General features: G+C 42.4%; 2 protein-coding genes across 2 annotated transcripts in view; both read right to left on the bottom strand.

Moving 5' to 3' along the window:
* Positions 1-2761, bottom strand: part of Mthfd2l (methylenetetrahydrofolate dehydrogenase (NADP+ dependent) 2 like) — a 97429-nt gene extending 94668 nt beyond the window's left edge. The window contains exon 1 of the mRNA XM_051170653.1: positions 2655-2761. Within this exon, the coding sequence (XP_051026610.1) occupies positions 2655-2761 (107 nt within the window). The remainder of the gene's footprint in view (positions 1-2654) is intronic.
* Positions 2762-17820: 15059 nt separating this feature from the next.
* Positions 17821-18483, bottom strand: LOC127210951 (C-X-C motif chemokine 2-like). Its single transcript, XM_051170733.1, has 3 exons — positions 18315-18483; positions 18107-18230; positions 17821-17973 (listed from the first exon to the last, which is right to left on the bottom strand). Exons 1-3 carry the CDS (start codon positions 18394-18396, stop codon positions 17886-17888), a joined length of 294 nt encoding a protein of 97 aa, XP_051026690.1. The 5' UTR covers positions 18397-18483; the 3' UTR covers positions 17821-17885.
* Positions 18484-20875: the final 2392 nt, after the last annotated feature.

Here is a 20875-nt window from a genome sequence, read left to right as displayed (position 1 = left end):
TGGCCCCAGATTCACACAATGCTTTAAACCAAAGCCATTCTGATGTGAAAAGTCCTCATCACACCGTACCTGAAAGAAGGAATAATTTAAGCACCAAGAATGTTTTTTAAACCTTTTGACCATGTAGATAATTCATTTCAGAACAAAAGAAGCTTCAAAAATTAGAAAGACAAAATTAGAAATGATGTATTGACATTGGTTTCCCTCAATTATTAAGCTGTAATTTTTCAAGAATAAACAGACTAATGATGGATTTTAAAGGGGAAATACTGCAAGATAAATGGTAAATAATATTATTAAATTTTATAGCTTCCAAATTCTACCAAATAGCATATCTTAAATTTCAACGTACTAAAATAATCACCTGTGTAAAGAACACCTAGTGTGTTCTAAGTTTCTACTTAGACAAATATAAAAAATTCAAGACTTTTTTCATTTAAAGCTAAAATAGCTAAAAAGGATGATGCATTTGTTGATTTAAAATATTTAATATCATCATGGAGTGTATATATATAATCAAGGATAATTTCCGATCAAAATATGCTATGATTCAAATTTCATGTCAACAGGAATGATGTTAAGTGTGCAATCACTATGAGGGACCAGACAAATAAGGTGTCAGTAAAAAAGATGACTGAGTGGGGAGGCAGACAGTGGCGACCTCTGGAAGATGGAGTCTCTTCTCTCTGCTGGTCCTAGAAGAGAAAAGAGACACCAATAAACACCAACACACTGTCCAAATTCCTCCCCACCCGAGATACACCTGTCTGCGGGTGTTTCTCCTCCTTACAGCCAGCCGCACCTTCAGATATGGCATTGGGTGCAAAAAGAGATGTCAAAAATTGCCACCTTGTCCCAACTTGATTAGTATAGTACTGCCTTAAAAAAAAAAAAAAATATTACAAATAGCATTTCTTTTCATGGAATTGTAATCTGCATCAAACAGAATGGAAAGCAGGCTGGCACAAAGTAGTGTCTTTTATCATTACATTTTTTAAAAAAGCCTTCTATTTTTGGTTGTGAGCCTAGCCTTTAATGGCTGAGCCATTTCTCCAGCCCACCTGGTGGCACTCAGAGGAAGGATAGCAGGGTACCAAGAAGAGACTTGATACCCTATGAGCATATACAGGAGGAAAAAGTCCCCCTCAGTCACAGTCATAGGAGAGGGGAGTAAGGGGAAAATGGGAGGGAGGGAGGAATGGGAGGATACAAGGGATGGGAGAACCATTGAGATGTAATATGAATAAATTAATAACATTTTTAAAAATAGCATTCTAAAACCCACTGTATTGTCAGCTTCTGATTATAAAATAACTATACCGAGGCCACTAAATGTACTCTCTGTGTATGTGATATCAGAGTTCAAACCCAGGGCCTACCATCAGACCAAATTACAAGTTACAAGATGAGAAATGCCCATCAGTGGATGCCTATGTGCTTGTGCGGATGAAGCATGTGGCTACAGCCAAATATTGGGGTTGCCCCTGTCGCCTGTGACTCATTTAGTAGGCAGTGGACATGGAGCAAGTGGGGAGACGGAGACACTGAATTGATGAAGGAATGTTAGCCAACTTGTACACCCAAAATATTATCCTCACTCGAGAGACACCGCACTAAACACTTGAAATTCCAAGCATAATGATTTAAATAGAGCGCCTTTAGTAAATAATCCTTTCAATGTTGTAAATGCAAACAGAATCCTACCGAATCTGTTTTTCCATGGGAGCAGAGCACTCGGGCAATGTCAAGCGAAATAGCAAATCTCAACACTACTACAGTGTACAGCACTAGAATTCTGAACCACTCTCATTTTTCACATATGCTTCTATGACCTAGTCATTATAAGCCATCTCCGAAGGTAAAACTACAGGAAATACTTTACATTCCAGCGACTCAATACTAAGATCTAAATTTGTAGGATGGGAGAGTTTATTTAAATTAAATAAACAGCATGTATGGGCACCACATCATTGCTTACTTTCCTTGGGGACACAAAGTGACTATAACAGGACAGGCGAGTCTCTGGCCATCTAAGCAAGCTGTAAATGTAACGTTACCAGAAGCCCTGAAAGTTCACAAAATAAGTTTTTTTCTGAATTCACTGGCCCTGGGTAGGACGCTATGAACTGCTATCCCATGGATTGGATTCTCCAAAGAACACGGGAAGATGAGGCAGGGTATTCCTGGGCACCAGCGTGTTTTTTCATTGTCCTAGCCACCAACCAAACCCAAGGGGACCAAGCAAAGTAAAGGACTAACAACTCCAGGGAAGTTGGCAGGTGCCATACAGAGAAAGGCTGAGTGGCCAGCGTTGACGTTCACATGAAACCACTAAGACATTTAGACGTGGGAACGACTTCAGCAACGCGGGTGACAAAGGAATACAGAAACTGAAGCGCTCGTTGACTGTCTACACAACGCCTACTCTTGCTGGCACAAGAACAATCCGAACAAAGCCAGGGTCCAAGCGAGCTGCCCACGCCCACGGCCCTTTCCCTGACCACCTGGCTGCACCACGACGCCGCGTCCCAACCCCACGCTCGCAAGCTCTCCACGCCCAGGCCCCTAGGGCCTCCTCAGGCCCGGCCGCCGCCACGCGCGCTCCGCCCCACGCGCGCTCCGCCCCACGCGCGGCCGCTTCCCGCAGCTCCTACCCTAAGCCGCTGCTCCCGAAGCGTCGCCACGCGCGCTCGGCTACTCCCGGGGCCCGCGCAGGCCCACGGCCCAGGAGCAGCAAGAAGCCGCGGGCCCGAGTCGCCATGGCTTGTCGCTGTCCTCGGAGGGTCCCCGCGGTCAGCTCTGCGGCTCTCCCGGGGTGGGGGGGGGAGGGGGGGGCTCAGCAGGGTTCCGGGGCACGGGGCGGGGCGGAGCCCGGAGGACAGGGAGGCTCGGCTGGTGGCCGCGGGGTGGCGGGTGACTTGGCTCTGGCCTGCGCGCGGTCGCCACAAGGAGAACAAGGAAGGCCTCCGCCGTTCACTGCAGGCTGCACTCCCCTCTGTCCCCAAAGCCCAGCGCCAGTCCCCCTGGTCTCCATGGTTACAGGGAAGGCGACTTGGAACAGGAACTTTGTTTCAGGTCCTAGCTTTTAACTCCCCGTGTGACCTTAGGACGCTTTGAAAAAGAAGACGTGTCCTTGACACGTCTAGAAGATCCATTGCACTCCAAGAGTTTGTGGTCCCTTGAAGCAGAGTGAGTTTGCAATGAGAAACAAAAGTTAAAGCCAGAAAAAAAAAGGTCAAATCTGCCGCAAAGCTAACAGGAAATATTCCTCAGGAAGTCAAGGTGTGGCTGTGAGGACCAAGGTCTGTCTGCTTCAGAGCTGCTGACCCGACTGAGGGGAACTTATTATGGAAAGTTCCAGATACTAGAGAGCTTGTTCTGTAAAAATCCTGTCAAGAACAAAGTTGCATGGTCTGGCTGATAGAAAGCAATTACACCCAAAGGAGCACCAGGAAAAAAACTTACAAGAGAATCTTGGCATTGAAACTTTAGGTATAACACTTAATTGTAACGTATAAAGATTTATAAATTGCTGTTGTAGGGGGAAAAAAACCTGCCCAGAGAATGAAAAATCAGGAAGAAAGCTACTGTGGGCTGGGGTGTTTGCCAAATGTGTATTATGAATTTGCACCCAAATTATACAAAGAACTGAAACAAATCACTGTCCCCGGCTTTAAATGGGGTCTGGGACTTAACTACCCACCAAGCCTCCTTTTGGTTTGTATATTAAGATATTTGATCCATCTTGAAGTGGTTTTTCTTTTTCTTTTTTCTTTTTCTCTTCTTTTTTTTTTAACCTACAAAGTTATTTTTTCTGTTTCACAAAATTTGAAGATTAATTTACAAACATTTTAAAATATATTTTATCAATTTATTCATATTACATCTCAGTTGTTATCCCATCCCTTGTATCCTCCCATTCCTCCCTCCCTCCTATTTTCCCCTTACTCCCCTCCCCTATGACTGTGGCTGAGGGGGACCTCCTCCCCCTGTATATGCTCATAGGGTATCAAGTCTCTTCTTGGTAGTCTGCTATCCTTCCTCTGAGTGCCACCAGGCCTCCCCACCCAGGGGACGTGGTCAAATATGGGGCACCAGAGTTCGTGTGAAAGTCAGACCCCAGTCTCTACTCAACTGTGGAGAATGTCCTGTCCATTGGGTAGACCTGGTTAGGGGTTTGAAGTTTATGGCCTGTATTGTCCTTGGCTGGTGCCATAGTTTGAGGTTTTTCTTTTCTGACAGAGATACGTGTGTAAGCCTATCCTTCAGTAGATGGACATCCGGTTTTCCAAGCATCGTTTGTTAGAGATGTTGTCTTGTCTCCCACACATGGTCAGCACTTTTTGCAAGAATTAGGCGACTGCTGCTGTGTGGGCTATTTCTGGGACTTCTCTTCTATTCTCTTGGTTTATATATCTGTCTTTGTGCCTGTACAATGCTGATCTTGTTACAGTGACCATGCAGTAAATACAGATATCCAGATCAATTCAGTTACAAAATGAGAAAATTGTGTTAGCACTGTCTAGGCCAGTGGCTCTCAATCTGTGGGTCACGGTTCCTTTGAGAGACCAAATGATCCTTTCGCAGAGCTCCCCTAAGAATATCCGAAAACACAGATATTTATATTATGATTTTCAACAACAGCAAAATCACAGTTGTGAAATAGCAACGAAAATAACTTTATGGTTAGAGGTCACCACAACGTGAGGAACTATATTAAAGGCTCACAGCAATAGGAAGGTCAAGAACCACCTAATACTAATCAAAGTAGGCCCATGACTCTTGCCTTGAACACTGACCCCTACAAGATTGCATTTATTGCTTATAAGTTGCATTCTGTGGTCTGGTGGTTTACTACAAGATGCAGGGTATAGAACCCGTTTTGTTCTACCCACACGTATTTCACTGGGATTACTGAATACAGGATGCTTTGTCTGGGTGTGGAAGAACCTCACTTATATCTTCCCCTGACACAGTGTGCTGCAGGATGGCCTCAGGTGATGGCCATGGGAGACGGGCAGCTGGCCTAACTGTGACATTTGTAAGTGGTCTCCTCATCTCTATATTACTTGCGTTCACTTGCCTGCTGGCTTTCCCTACACCTCCTTAAGACACACTTACACGCCAGTCTTTGTCTCAAGGGCCACCCTCATCCCTTCTGCGCCCAGTGATTTGTTGACTGTTTGAAACTGGCCTTTGAACAACACTGGGTTGTAGATAAGGGATTTCACCCAAAAGAGAATGTTTTTTTTTTTATTTAGCTTATTCAATATATTGATATTCAGTATGATCTACATATTCGTCTGAATAAGATAACTCACCTGTGAGTTTAGTGGGGACAATTGTGACATAGGGCATTCCTAGGATTCTACCACATCACATAAAATGTACAGCGCGGAATCATTCAAATCTAGAGTTGACCCTTTGTTTATTATCTAATCTGAGAAAAATTCTATCACCAAAGAATGGGACCATTAAAGAATAAAGTTGCAATGTACATTAACAGTCTCAATTGGCTTCATTGTCAACTCTTAAATTGGCCAAATGTCACCTCATAAAAGAGAAAAAAGGAACACATCTTTGTGTAAGAAATTGTGATACTAGATAGAGCACTCATATACATAAAACAAATAAATAATTATTTAAAGGGCATATGCTTAACCATGTTCATATGGCCTTATTCATAATAGCCAGAACCTGGAAATAGCCTAAGTGTCCCTCAGTAGAAGAATGAATAAAGAAACTATGGTACATTTATACTATGGAATATTACTCAGCTATTAAAAACAAGGAATTCCCAAAATTTGTAGACAAATGGATTGAACAAGAAATTATCATAATGAGTGAGTTAACCCAGAAGCAGAAAGAGTTACATAGTATATACTCACTTATATCTGGACACTAGCCCAAGGGGCATGTCCCATGAAAGTCTTCACTTACCAGGAAACTGGGACAGAGGGGAGGACATCCTACTGGGCCTCTAGGTGAGAGAAGCATGGGAGAATGGGGAAATAAAAGGATCCAGAGGGTCCTAGAAACCTACAAGAAGAACATTATGATGGGCAGATCTGGGCGCAGGGGTCCTGCTCAAACTATGGCACCAGCCAAGGACAATACATGCAGTAAACTTCAAACCCCTACCCAGATCTAGCCCATGGACATGACATTCTCCACAGTTGAGTGGAGAGTGGGGTCTGACTTTCACACAAACTCTGGTGCCTCATATTTGACCACGTCCCCTGACTGGGGAGGCCTGGTGGCACTCAGAGGAAACATAGCATGCTACCAAGAAGAGACTTGATACCCTATGAGCATATACAGGGGGAAAAGGTCCCCTTCAGTCACAGTCATAGGGGAGGGGAGTAGGGGGAAAGCAGGAGGGAGGAAGGAATGGGAGGATACAAGGGATGGGATAACAATTGAGATGTAATATGAATAAATTAATAAAATATATAAAAAAAGAAATTGTGATACTAAACAGTGATCACCTACCAATTTTTGTTCTACATTAGTATTATTTGTACAACACAATGAGACAATTAAGAAGCTTTAAATGTTTTAAGACAAGGTTTGGACAACCCTGTAAGACAGAGAAGAAGTATAATTAAATGTCTTTAAAACTTTAAAAACAAAACAAAACAACAACAACAAAGGTTTTGAGCAAACAGATTGGTTTTATGGATGCAGAAGGACTTGCAAACTTTATCCAAACCCAGAAAGTAATTGCTCATTTCGAAGTTACTTCCTTGTATAGTGGGTCAGGGCAATAGGAAACCTATTGAGTTAATATTGGATTGTTTCACATTACTTACATTACTTACTACTTTATTAAAGCAGAAAGAACAACCACGACAATTGAGACAGGCGTATTTGGGAAATTTGATCATTATCTCTCAACCTTAGTTTGGATAAATGTTATCCAAAGCCTCCTGTGTTAAAGGCATAGAAAGTTCCCAGTCAATAATCCTGTTGGAAGGTGATGGAGCCTTTAGAATGTAGAATACAGTAAGATGTCTTTAAATCCCCAAAGAAGACTGCAAGACTCCGATCTCTGCCCCCTGTGTGTCTCTGTGTGTCTGTGTGTCTGTGTCTCCTCTTCTTTGTCTCTCTCTCTGTCTCTCTGTCTCTCTCTGTGTCTCTGTCTTTGCCTCTGTCTCTGTCTCTCCATCTCTCTCTGTTTCTCTGTCTCTCTCTCTCTGTTTCTCTCTGTCTGTCTGTCTCTCTCTCTCTCTCTCTCTCTCTCTCTCTCTGTTTCTCTCTGTGTGTATGTGTCTCTCTCCTCTTCTCTGTCTCTCTCTGTGTCTCTGTGTCTCTCTCTCCTCTTCTCTGTGTCTCTGTCTCTGTGTCTCTGTCTCTCTGTCTCTCTCTCTCTCTCTCTCTCTCTGTCTCTCTCTCCTTCATACCTGGTTGTGAGAAGAAGGAACTACCTCCTCATTTGTGTCCGCCCATCCTGTTGACTGTCCAGCCTCAGGCACCGGCCAACCACACCTGTCAGAAGTTCATAGGCCAACCCTCAAAACTCTGAGGCCTATGTTTGACTGTGCCTCTTTGTTAATTGACTCTTCCAAGATGTTTGCTACTGTATTTGGAAGGTGACTCACACACTCTAATCCTGTTTTCTCTAAAGGTCAGTAAATGGCTCAGCTGCAGCTTGGCACCTGGAGTACTGGATATATGTCTTGCTTCACCTTTTTAATGCAGTGTTGTGGTCAACTTATGTTTATTATCAGGCCTATGCTTACTTTTAAAGGCGGTATTCTAACTCACTAGCAATCAGTCAGGACACAGACACCTGTTATATTTTAAAATAGCCTTAGTTAACCTGGGGCAGGGCAGATATTAATCCCCTAAACTACTTCCCATGTTGGGGCAGGTTTAGGATCCCTGCCCCAACCCCATGTGTTTCTAATAATTTCTATTGCTCTACCTCCCACCCATAATCCCAAATACTTGCTAATTATCATCATCTGGGCCGATCTCCATCCAAGGGGCCATGTGCTTACTCCTGCCTAATCCCTGGCACCAGCTCCTTCTTCCTCCTGTTCTTCTCCTACCCAAGATTCTCTCTGTCCGCCCCCCCCCCAAGCCCATGAACCTTAGCCACGCCTATCCTATTTGCCCTGTCCAGGTGTGATGGCCCTCTATTGGTCAAACAGGATGTTCCTTAGACAAGGTTACATAGCAACCCCAAGGTTGCAAGCAGTAATTAGCATCAAAGTATATCAGACCTACCTCCAACAACCCAGTGTGTGCAGAAGCCTACCCTCCTGTAATTTTTTTTTTTTTTTAGAAATTTATTTATTTATTATGCATACAGTGTTCTGCCTACATGTACACCTGCAGGCCAGAAGAGGGCATCAGATCACATTATAGATGCTTGTTAGCCACCATGTGGTTGCTGGGAGTTGAACTCAGGACCTCTGGAAGAGTAGACAGTGTTCTTAACCTCTGAACCATCTCTCCAGCCCCCCCCCTCCTGTAATTTTTAAACAATGTACACTATGCTTAAATATTCCCCATGATTATCTTTTGCCATGCCTTCATCAGAGCTCCATGATAACTGCCATTCCTGTATGCGAACTCTAAAAAGGAAACTGGGTTTAAATTTTAACGTAAGTTTGCATTATGAGTTGTTGTTAACAACTGTATACGTGTTCAAAACAAATTTTCTTCCAGTGTCGCATTAACTGTGTATTTTTCATGCAATTTTCTAAAAGCGTTACTCCAGTTACTGCTTATCGCTAGTACGGCTTTTGATACAGGGTAGGGCATGTTTGCAATGAACCGCTCAGCAGCCACGTGTTACTGTATATAAAGTTACATGCTGGGTTTGGTAAGTTGCACAGCGTTCTCCAAGCTGCTGCCACGGAGCGCTTATTGCATATTTAGCGTTGTCTTTGATGGTCCTTTTGTTCTCTTGGTTTTGTTTGTTTGTTTGTTTGTTTGTTTGTTTGTTTTTTGTTTTTGGTTGCTTTTTTGTATGTTTGTTTTAATCTCTGAACAGACCCTCGGTTATTGTCGGACAGCAGCTGAATTAAGTGGAGAATTCTGTGTTCCCTTTTCAGATTTCTCTTAAGTTAACTCTGAAGTTTTGAGTGCTTTTCACAAAGCACAGAGTTCTACCTAAACCCTCAGGACTCGTGAAGCTTCTTAGCTGTAGACTTGGCCATCAGTGAACTAGGAGTATAAATAGGAAAAATGATGGTACCAGCGATGCTCATTAATAACGGTAGTGGTAACTACAACAGTAACAGTAAGAAACAGTAAGAATGATTCAATTTGATATCAACTCATAACCTTAAAGGAAATAATACACTAATGGCAAATAGCTTCCTAACTTCGTGAAGGTTAGGGGATAAAATGTTTAAGAAGTTTGTTGAGAACTGAATAGCAGCATTGGCTAGCACTATCTCCATTCAAATATGAGCTGCACTGGAATGCCTCGCTAACGCAGTAAAGCTAGTTAAAGGCATAAGTGACAGTGAACGAAAAACATCAAAGTGCCTAAGTGACACATTCTATAAGTGTCCACAAAGAAAATTCAAAGTAGATGCATCATTTAAACAAATTACACTTCAAACGTCAGAAAATGAAGTCTGAATGATACTACTTATAACATCCAAATAAAAGACACAAAACTTTCTAGGAACAAGTTTGAGAAGAAATATTCAAGAAGAAGATCTTTTAAAGGTTATTTTAAAAATTTAAAGATCTTTATTCACACACTACATGAAAATTATAAAAACGATTTACTATTTTAAAGAGTCATCAATTATCTATCTTCAAACTAATATATAAATTAAATATAATTTCATTCTAAATTACCATATTCAAAATTTCTGTAACTATGTGAAACGATACTCACACATCTTTATTATAGACTGCATTTGTAAAAGGGAAAAGTACATAGAGACCAGTAACTATTATTAAGTCGTCAAGTGGTTAACAGTCTGACAGCGTTGAGTCTGAAAATGACCAGCAGGTGGCAGAAGAGGAACGCTAGTGAATTGCTTTGGTCCAACCATCCCAACCCAGAGCCACCTTTGCAGAAAAAATTTTCAGTTGGACACACTGCAAAGATGGCTGGATCTTGGGGAGTCCAGTAGCAGTGGATACTCTGCAGCGTGACTCTTGCATCTATGGCTTAAGGGGACATTGCAGAAGGAGGACGGAAAGATTTCTCCACAGAGAAGGTGGGACATCGGTCTGCACTTGATCCTCATCCCCACAATGAAGCAAGTGGTAAGAATGAGTGGCCTTCCCCCTCTACACAGGACTTCTATGCTCTCACTAGTGTCTCTTATCTGTCTTCTATCAACATTAGAATTTATCAGCCACAATGCAAAATGATGAAGGTTCATTCAGATTCTGTTAAAGAGAGCATCCATACACACAGGAATGGGGCGATGTTTTCATTCTCACAGCAGCAATATTCATGACAGGAATTTATTTACTTAAAATTTTTGTGATTTATTTCTTTGTTTAAATGAACTTTTCTCCTCCTTTGCCAATGATAGAACCCAGGGCATTACACATGTTGATTAAGTCAGCTGGGGCCCTAGCCTACAAGCCCTTTCTTTATTTGAAGCCTTACCAGTGATTTTCGTGTATTTATTTTTCCCTTCTTAGAGGTAGCAAGTTTAGGCCAATAGAAACTGAACTTTCTTCACTTGAAGTATTTGGTTTACAAACAGCAAGGACATTTTCTTACTATGTTCATAGCAGCTTTGTTCATAATAGCCAGAATCTGGAAACAACCCAGGTGTCCATCAGCTGAAGAATGGATTTTTAAAATGTGGTACATTTACAGAATAGAATACTACTCAGCTATTAAAAACAAGGAAATCATGAAATTTGCATGCAAATGAATGAAACTAGACAGGATTATCATAAGTGAGGTAACCTAGACCCAGAAAGACACACATGGTATGTACTCATAAGTGGATTTTAGCCATATAGTCCAGGATAACCATACTACAATTCACAGACCTAAAGAAGCTGAGTAACAAAGAGGATCCAAGTGAGGATGCTCAAAATATTTGGCTGAGGAGAGGGAAGAGGGTAAGAGAGGGAGTGCAGAGAGACATGAGGGTTCATATCAGACCTGGGGGGAGCAATGCAGGGAAGACAGAGGGCATGCAGAGAGAAGAGAAGCCTTGGGCAGAGGTGTCTCTGTGAGGATATAAGAGAGACTCCTAGTAGCAGAGGTCATGGAGACTGAAGAGGTCACCCTCTACCTAGACAAGAGTCCTGCCAGAAGGAAGGAAACAGAACCCACCCACAAAAACTTTGACCCAAAAACTTATCATGCCTACAAATGTGCAGAGACAAAAATAAAACAGAGATTGAGGAAATGTCCAACCAACGCCTGGCCCAACCTGAGACCTACCCCATGGAAGACAGCCAACCCTTTGCACTAGAAAAGGCACTCTGCTGTGCTTGCAGATGGGACCCTAGCATAGCTGCCCTCTGAGAGGCTCCACCCAGCAGCTGATGGCAACAGATGCAAAGACCCACAGCCAAATATTGGGTGGAGCTCAAGGTGTCTTGGGGAAGAGTTGGAGGAAGGAAAGACACAAAGAGGACAGGAACTCCACAAGAAGACCAAAAGAGTCAAGTAACCAGGGCCCAGGCTGAGTCTTTGGAGACTGAAGCTCCAACCAAGGACCATGCATGGACTGGACCGAGGCCCCAACACAAATGTAGCTGCTGGGCAGCTTGGTCCTCGTATGGGTCTCCTAGTAAGGGGAACTGGATTGGGGGGGGAGCTAACTCTGACATGGACTCTGTTGCCTGCTTTTTGATCACTTTCCCCTGGCAGGCTACTTCACCAGGCCACAGGGGAAGAGGATGTTCTTAGTCCTGATGTGAGTTGATATGCTGGTGTGGGTACGTAGGGGGTGTCTCCCTTCTCTGAGGAGGAGGGAATGACAAATAAGGAAAACAGGGAGGGTGGGACTGGGAGGAGAAGAGGGAGGGAGTTATGGCCAGGATGTAGAGTGAATAATTAATAAAATTAAATTTAAAAAGAAAAATATTTGGTCAAGTACAAATCACTATAAAAATTGTCTGATAGATGAAAAATAAAACCTTTTTCTACTTTGATGTCAAAAAGAAAATAGTTTGGGTCTGACTTGCTCAACGTGAAGATGAGTTTATAATTAGTACAGCATAGCTAGTAATTCCATTTTTACATATATATTCTTGGCCTCTATAATAAATATAGCTGGAAACTAGTACTAAAATGTTGAGTTTTGCCCTATTCATAATAGCAAAACTATAAGCAACTCAGATTTCTAGCCCTTGATGAATCAAATAAATGCTGAAGTGAATTTCTACAAAGTGTGAAGTGTACATACAAGCCACTGAATGTCAGGATGGACTGTTGTCTATAAAGCACATCTCATTCATCCAAAGGTCAAACATAAAACTAGACAATTGTTGAAAGTCTGTTGATGGGTTAAATTTAGTGGTACATGTGAGACAACACTGTCAAGATAGAGCTGCGGTGGAGAAAGTGCTAGAGAGGGATTGAACCTTGGGAGGGAATAGAGACAAATGGGAATCCCAGTAAAGTTCTGGGACTGTGCATGGCTGTTCATTTTGTTCTTGTTTCTAGAATTGTATATATCATACAATTGTATATATGCACGGATATAACATGTGCATGTATACATAAATATTTTATAGAAGCCTTGATATCACAAATAAAAAAGTAGATTTTCCTATGATCGCATTTTATACATTTTTTTCATCTATAATCTTATGAAATTACAAAGTTTGTAAATATGACAGCGAGGTGGCCCAGAAGGTAAAGGAGCTTCCGGCCAGTCTGATGATCTGATTTGGATCCCAGGGATCCACACAATAGGAGAAAACTGACTCCTGACAGCTGTCCTCTGGGCTCCGCAAGCCCTTCATGGCACTCACATGCCCCCACACATAAACATACACAGAAATAAATGAGCACAAAAACATAAATAAATAAAATGACAAAAAAATAAACCTGGAAAAGTATACAGTTTTTTCTACATCCTCTATTCACGTGCATGAACGAATTTCAATAGTCTATAAAGATACCCACACAACCTTATTACTTTCTGTATGTATGTGCTTATATGTAATGTTGCTCTTCATTATCAACTCGATGGAATTAGAATCACCATGGAAACATACCTCCTGGTGTGTCTATGGCAGTGTTTTTACAGAAAGGCTTGACAAAGCAGGGAAACTCACCCTCAGCATGGGCAGCGACATTCCATGGGAGCAATATACTAAAAGGGGGTCCGGGGAAAGGAGAAGGGGAGTGGGCTAGCAGCACGGGTCACTCTCTGATGCTCGACTGTGAATAAAGCTTGAGCAACTTCCTCATGCTCCGGCTGGCACAGCATCCCCCACCTTGAGCTGCAAGGCAGAATAACCCCCAAGTGGTTTTGCCAGGTGTTTTATCACACCAATAAGATGCTAGCTAAGGCATTATGGATACTCCCTCACACTCAAATGAGCCCTGTGCATTCTAACTCACACCCTACTAGTGCTCCCCTGCCAGACACTGCCCTTGCTTTTCTTTAGTCTCCCACATTCCTGATCAGGTACATTGTAAGCGTTCCCATTTGGAAAACACTGTTAGAGTCCCTTGTTTTAGCCTGATGTCTCCTAGCATTTAATTTCTTTTTGGCTACAGTAAAAAACAAGTCAAATGTCAATTGGACATTTTCAATAAATGGGAAGGGGAGAAAAACAGATGCTTCAATATGCCGACACCGCAACTCACTGTCACAGGTATCAACTGTGTAAGACAGATACAACAAAACTGAGTGAGGCTGATGACAACCACACTGTCTAACACTAGTGAATATTTAAGATCAGTGTAACAGGCCCTGCCCTAGTATTGAACCTAATAACTCAACATTGAGAGAAATAATCATGAAGAACTCACCAAGGTCTAATTATTTGCTAATATAATAATCAATATGAATTTAGCAAAGGACAACTATGCGATGCTGTTGGTCATACCTGAGGTGTTTAATGTAGGCAAGGCAACAACTTATGTAAGTATAAAATCGTTGCTTCAGGCAGAGGCGGTGGATCTCTGAAAGTTTGAAGTCAAGGTGGTCTACCTAGCAAGTTCCACATCAGACAGTCCTTTATGGATAAACCCTATCTCAGACACAGCAGAAGCAAAACTGCCTCAATCCAGTGAAACTTTATTAATGCAATAATTTTACATGAGCTCTCAGTTGAATATAATAATTTGACTCATTTCCTAAACAGTCTAAATTGAGCTGTAGGAATACTACCACCAGCGCTCTTAGTAAGGGAAGTGCGGATCCTACACTCAGAATGACTAGGTAGTTAGAGTTTTTCGCCTCTATGTGGATTTTTGTGCTTAAAAACCTGCCTGGATGCCCTGCTTTAATTTTATCATCTCGCAGTTTCTGTTTCACTTGAAGCCAAAAGCCGGCTCCGGGTACAATAGCTCACACCTGTAATCCAAGCCTTTTGGGGGCTGAGATAGGAGGATCAAGAGTTGAGGCCAACCTGGGTATCTAAAAAGGCCATGTCTCAAAACAGGAGACAAGAACTCAGTCCAGCTAGGCTTTGTCTTTTCTAAGTGTCCTGTGGGCAGAATAAAAGGATAAAGTGTGGAAGGGATGCAACAGAGAGGGATGCTATCTCTCCTCGGCAGCTCTGATGGACTCGGGTACCACACTCTCCAAAGCAATTTATTGTCTTGTCCCTCCTTATTGAAAAAGAAAGAAAAGGTTCCTAGACATAAGCCAACAAGGAAGTGGATTTTATTCCCCAGTGTGTTTTATTTGGAAGGGAAAGGAATTATGAGATGCAATAAAACTCTTAATAAAGTCATGACCTTTTCTTGAGGAGGAACTATGGAATTTTATAGAAAGCAATGACATTTGCAGTTAATTTAAAGAACACTTTAATGAGAAAATTGTGTGTGTGCATGTGGGTGCTTGCGTGTGTGTGTGTGTGTGTGTGTGTGTGTGTGTGTGTGTGTGTGTGTGTAAGGCAGAAGCAACATCATGCTCAGCTTTTATGTGGGTGCAGTGATCCAGACTCAGACTCTCATGTTTGTGGGGTGTACACTCTGCTGACTGAGCCATCTCCCTATTCCTGGAGAAAGTTTTTATTTATTTTTTTTTCTTTGAGAATAATCCATGTTCCTACAAAGCAACTTTCAGCGTGTTGCAATAGTCTTTCTTTTTACGCCATTTTCTATAGCCATCAAGATCTAGTGAAACCCACCTTCTGTGTGTAGGCTATCAGGACAATGGAATTCAGGACATATGAACAATTTGTATTTGGTTAGGAGCTATATGCTGTTTCAGTGTTCCGAAAATTGAATTACTAAAACTGAATCATGAGTTCCAATTCTTCTGTCTTGTTAAATGACTCAGTTATACCATATTTACATACTTTTCCTGCGTCAACAAACCAAACTTTTTAGGCGAAAAGTTACTAGAACTGTGAATACCATGTCACTTAGTAATCTTGAAACTCAAAGTATCTCATTTACCTGACAAGGAGAAATAGCATTCAGTTTTATGGAAAGAGATTAACTTAGTGTGGTGTGAGTGGTCTGACAGGAGGAAATGGGGAAAAAATGTAGATTTACTTGCTAGGGAGGGTGAGGGAGATAAATGCAGAAGAATGAGAGGGGAGGGTAAAATAACAGTAAGGATAATATCTGAAAGAGTCATAAGAGTGCCAGGCCACCAGGCAAGTCCTCTCCTGGATGCTGTTCCTCAGGGTATGAGCTAGCATTGATGGCCAAGGGACAGGTCCAGTGAATCACTGCTCTCTCTCTATTTCCAATTTCCATATACACACCCTTTCTTCCTGTTCAGGTCGGGAGGGTGCTTTCACAGGCTCAGCATTGTTCCCGGCCTCATGTCTGGAGGTTCAGTGTGCTCTTGTCTGTCTGGGAGTTTTAAGTTAAAGCCGGCATGCTAAGAGGGCACTTAAGCTTGTTGACCTTAGAAGAGCATTACATTTCAGGAAATTAACCTCTCTCTCCCTGAAGGTTAGGAGAGCCCCCCCTCGTGGTGGTCTTTCACACTGATTAAGCACCCAGTTTCATCTTCATTGTGCAGACTGAGTCCTGAGGAAGAATCTGCCACATTACTGCAGTTCAAACCCAACTTTATTATGAGAGAAAGCAAGGGATGTTTGTAAAATAAATAAAAGCATAAGAAAATAATTTAAATGAGAGCCTTAAAAAAACTACCTGTTAAATTTTCAAAAGCTGTTGTGCTGAGCCTCAAGTTGGTTGTAGTGAGGAAAATACATTAAACAGGGATTCTTTCCAAGACCAATCTACATAGATGTGGAAAAGAAATGTCAAGGTGCTTTCTTGAAAGAAACAAGGGAGGGTCCAGCTAGCAGGGGTCCCTACAGAACAGATGGTTTCTTTTGCATTCTCGACACCTTGGGTACAGTGGAAGAAGCAGAAAACAAACTTAAGCGTATTTATATTTTTAAATAAAGGTTTTATTGTTTTTTTTTTGTTATGTGCAAAAGCACATGAATAAATAAATGTCTCTACTTCAACACACGAGAAAGCATGACAAAATGATCGCTAATCAGGCACTGTGCCTTACAAGGGAGACCGAAATTGTCTACAGGATATTCATAATCCACAACATCGCCGTTATTGAAAGCCCAACAACAGAAATATTGTACACATAATATAGAATCAGTGAAAAATAAATAGCTGCTTGAAAGTGATCTGACTGCATTTGTTCGTCCGCCGATCTCTATCATAGTGTGGGTATGATGTAGCTAGTGCCAAACTCACCCGCCCCAGAAAGCAATGAGTGAACAGATTTCAAAATGCATCACCCTCTAACTACATAAGCAAAACAACTTTAATTTAACACAATCAACATTATTAAATTAAACCTCAATTTCACATATGAAAATGACATGTTATGATATCGCAGTGAATTAGCAAACATACATCTTTAAATATAATAAACCTAACATTATCTTAGCATAGAAAAATGAATAAATAAATAAATAAATAGGCATATAAGTAAACAGATGAACTCTCAGACGGTGAGGCACGTCAGGCACAATGCAGGCTTCCCAGGTGCTGTTTGCTTCTCTTTATCTTCAGTTTTTCTCCTTGAGGTGCAACAGCCCACACCCATTCTTTCCTGGTCAGTTAGCCTTGCCTCTGATGAGAAAAACAGTTGATTTTAGTAGGTAGTTTAAAGATTGATTGCAAAGCCATCATCTGTTGACTTGACCCTGGACCTTGTTTTATTTTATGCTCCAAATGCAATCGTATCTAACCTGCCACCAGGGAACTGTTCCCTGAGCCATGTCTGCCCTACCTAGCAATAAACACTCTGGATGCTGCGATATTAGGGTTGTAGCACTGGGGTTACCATTGTGCTAGCCTCAGACTGGCCAAATGATATTAAGGATAACTGGCTCCCCTCAAACTGTAAACAAGAGGGGCGTGGCAAACCCTTCTTCCCCTTCAGGAAGCCTCAGAGGCACACCTTGACCAAACCCAGGAGTTACCCTTTACAGCTCAAAGACCTAGAAAGCGCAGGGTTAAGTACTGTATCATCATCATACACCAGAGGCTTTTACCAATAGCGTTCGCTCATTGGACTTCATTCTTAGGGACACACACAGCGGCCAACAATCAGAGTCGAACTTTTGAGAGTGCAGACGGTAGAATTAGGTTGTTTCCTTCTGATACTAAAGCCAAGCGATGATCACAAGGCAAAGTTAACTATAATAATCTAGGTTTCTGGTCCGGAGTTAACCTTTATTTTCCCACCGGCTACAATTTTCAGGAATCAGATGCCAGTACTCTGACCAAGGCTCCAGGCAAGTGTAACCACAACTCACTTGTTCAGGATCTTCTGGATGATCTTCTGAACCAACGGGGCTTCAGGATTGAGACAAACTTCTTGACCATTCTTGAGAGTTGCTCTGCAGAAAGAAGTGGAGACCCTTGTAAGTCACCAGGTTCCACTGGGGGTGAGCATGGGGGCATAAGGAGGATGTGGGCGGCGACTCTAGCAATGGCAGAGGTAAGGGGAGAGGAGGGGACGACAACACTCACATGACTTCTGTCTTGGTGCAGTGGGGGCCCGGGGGTGTCACGGTCAAGCTCTGGATAGTCTTGAAATCAATCCTTTGTAGGGTCTTCAGGCACTGGCATCGCAGCTCACTGCCTACAATCGCCCACCATGGGAGAAGACACTTGGTCAGAGGGGCTGCGGGTGGCTGCGCCCACCTGAGGCTTCTCTCGGGATGTAAACGGGTCTCACCTGTAGCCTGTTGGTTGGTGGCCAGCAGCAGGAGCAGCAGCAACATCGCGGTACGGAGGAGTGGGCAGGTGCCTGGGGCCATGGCGCTGAGCAGAAGTGCAGCTGGAGTTTGGAGCTCAGGGGCTGGCTGGAGGCTCTGAGGAGCAATCTGGGGCTCTGGGGCCCAGCGAGTCCCTTTTATGCACAGTGGCTGGAAAAGCCCGAGCCGCGGGACCCGGGAAATTCCCTGAGTTCAAGATCCCGCATCAGAAAGGACAGCGCCCCGCCCTTGAGCTGAGTGGGCTGGGGACACGCGCACGTGTGCTGCATGCCTCATCCTACTGCCCTGCCCTTCCACTGTGGGACCCTGGGATGTCTTTCCTCAAAGTCTCCAGAAGAAGGAAGTGATCTCTGCGGTGGAGGGACCACCTTCTAAGGCACTGTGGTCACTGAGTGACTCCTCGAAGGAGCGATGTCATCAGTGGAGAAGTAACAGTTTGAGGAACTTTAGTCATTAGGGCTGGAGGGATTAAGGTGTGTGAGCACACAGGGCAGGGGGTGGGGGCGGGGCATGCTTCTCCGTTAGTTACATACTCAAAAAATTTCTAGATGAAGATTTACTCATATCTGCATAAGTGCAGTGTTGAAATACCGTCATCTCAGGCTGTACACAAGACTGCTCTTTTTTCCTGGTGTGTAGCGAGCACGAATAAATCACATTTTGTGTCATATCCTCCCACTGGGCTTGCGGGGGGCGGGGGGAGGAGGATGTGTCAAAAGCTTAATTCATGTTTCACCTAGGACATAGTGTTGTAATCTCACATAACTTCCTCAGTGAAATTCTGGAACTTCCGAGGCTTCAGTGTGCCTGTGAGCACCACACAGGGTGTAAGAGGTTTTCATGAATTCAGAAAGTAGAAACATCATGGTGGTTGTCTCCCTCGGAGCATCTAGGGGAGGGAGGCAGTGCTGCGAGGAATCTCAAGGAAACAGTGAAGTCACCAAAGTCAGTGCTGACACCTACAGGGAGTAGCGCCCCGCCCTACACTGGTCAACATAGGAAGAAAAAAAAAAAAAAAAAAAAAAAAAAAAAACTCATTCCGGAGAAACATCTAAGGACCAGGTTACAGTCTCAAAATTCCTCTCTTTTCTTTTCCTTCATTCCTTTCTTTTTTTTTTTTCCGTTATCGAGACAAATCTCGTTTCTTTCCCACTTTATACAGGCTTTCTTGTCCCATTGAGTTGAGTTCCCCTCTGGAGAATCATATTTTACCTTCCCCTGTTGTGATAAGCTATTGTAGATTCTCAGCTCTAGCCTTCGTAGTTCACTAGCTTGTTTTCTCACCCTGGGTTTTAATTCTTGGTCAGATAACATGCAAGTTTTAGATGGTTTGGGTGTGGGTCTAGGTACAGCTCTCTGAGGGTCCTGTAGTCATCTCGCAGAGAGGCGAGTTAAGGGGAGCAAGACTCAGAGCTGCCATGTGGTCAGTGTTCTGCCACAGTAACTGGGACATGGAATCCCACCTGGTCTTTGATGCTGTGCTGTCTTGTCTTCAAAACGCATTTAAGTGGTTATCTCAAAATGTTCAGATGGATAAATGTTAATATGTTAAATATCAGTGTATATTAAAGGCTAATATTTAAAAAATTGTTTTTGCCTCCATATTGCTATAAACAAGATTCACAAAGAAAATTAGTTTTTGAAGAATAAAAACCATTTTCTATTAGGTTTTTATTCGTCTTAGGAAATAATTAAGGCATGGGGTGATGACACACACTTTTAATCCCAGAGCTTGGGAGATAGAGGCAGGAGAATATCTGTGAGCTCCAGGTGACCAAGGGCTGTATATTGAGACTCTATTAGGATATATCTCTTATCTAACTTAATTAATTTTATTAACTAAAACTACAAAATGTAAATGAAAGTAAATATAGTCCTCTCAATTATTAAGAAAACTCTTTTCCTGAAATAACTTTTCCTGAAATAACTAGTTTACATAGTTTAGGGGAGTTGCTGTTGTTTAATGTTTGTCTCTCAGGGCTCAGCCTTAACTCTGCTAATGTTTAAAACCGGTGAATTTCTGTAAAATCCCTAGGTTTTATTTTACTCACAGTAAGACTTTTCTTTTGTAGAATGAATATGGTGTATTTAATTTAACAAAATATGTATACTTGTCCCCCCCTCCCCAATTAATATATACTTTCTTTTCAAAATTAAGGCCAGTGGAAATTGGAGTTTTCTAAGAGGCATTTTATACCTAGGCATTTTGTTTGGAGTTTGCAGGGATGAGGCTCGCAGCCTTGTGTCGACTTAATTTGATGACTTTATCAGGTTTTAGTAACTGAAATATTTGCCTTCCATATTGCAGGATGCTGTTCAGCCTGTTAGGCTCTATGATGTCAGAAAACAGAAAATATCAGCTGTAGTGATTTCTAATTACAATCTGATATGTTAGCACAAGGAAGCAGAGAGGTAAAGCACCAGGTTCCTACAGTAGTCACCAAAACATAACATGTTTCAAAAAGCAATATATACTATATTTAGCAATTTACTATATAACTATATAGTAAAACAACTGTTG

Source organism: Acomys russatus, chromosome 28 (assembly GCF_903995435.1).
Source record: "Acomys russatus chromosome 28, mAcoRus1.1, whole genome shotgun sequence".
Taxonomy (NCBI): Eukaryota; Metazoa; Chordata; class Mammalia; order Rodentia; family Muridae; genus Acomys; species Acomys russatus.
This window is presented reverse-complemented; position numbering and strand designations above follow the sequence as displayed.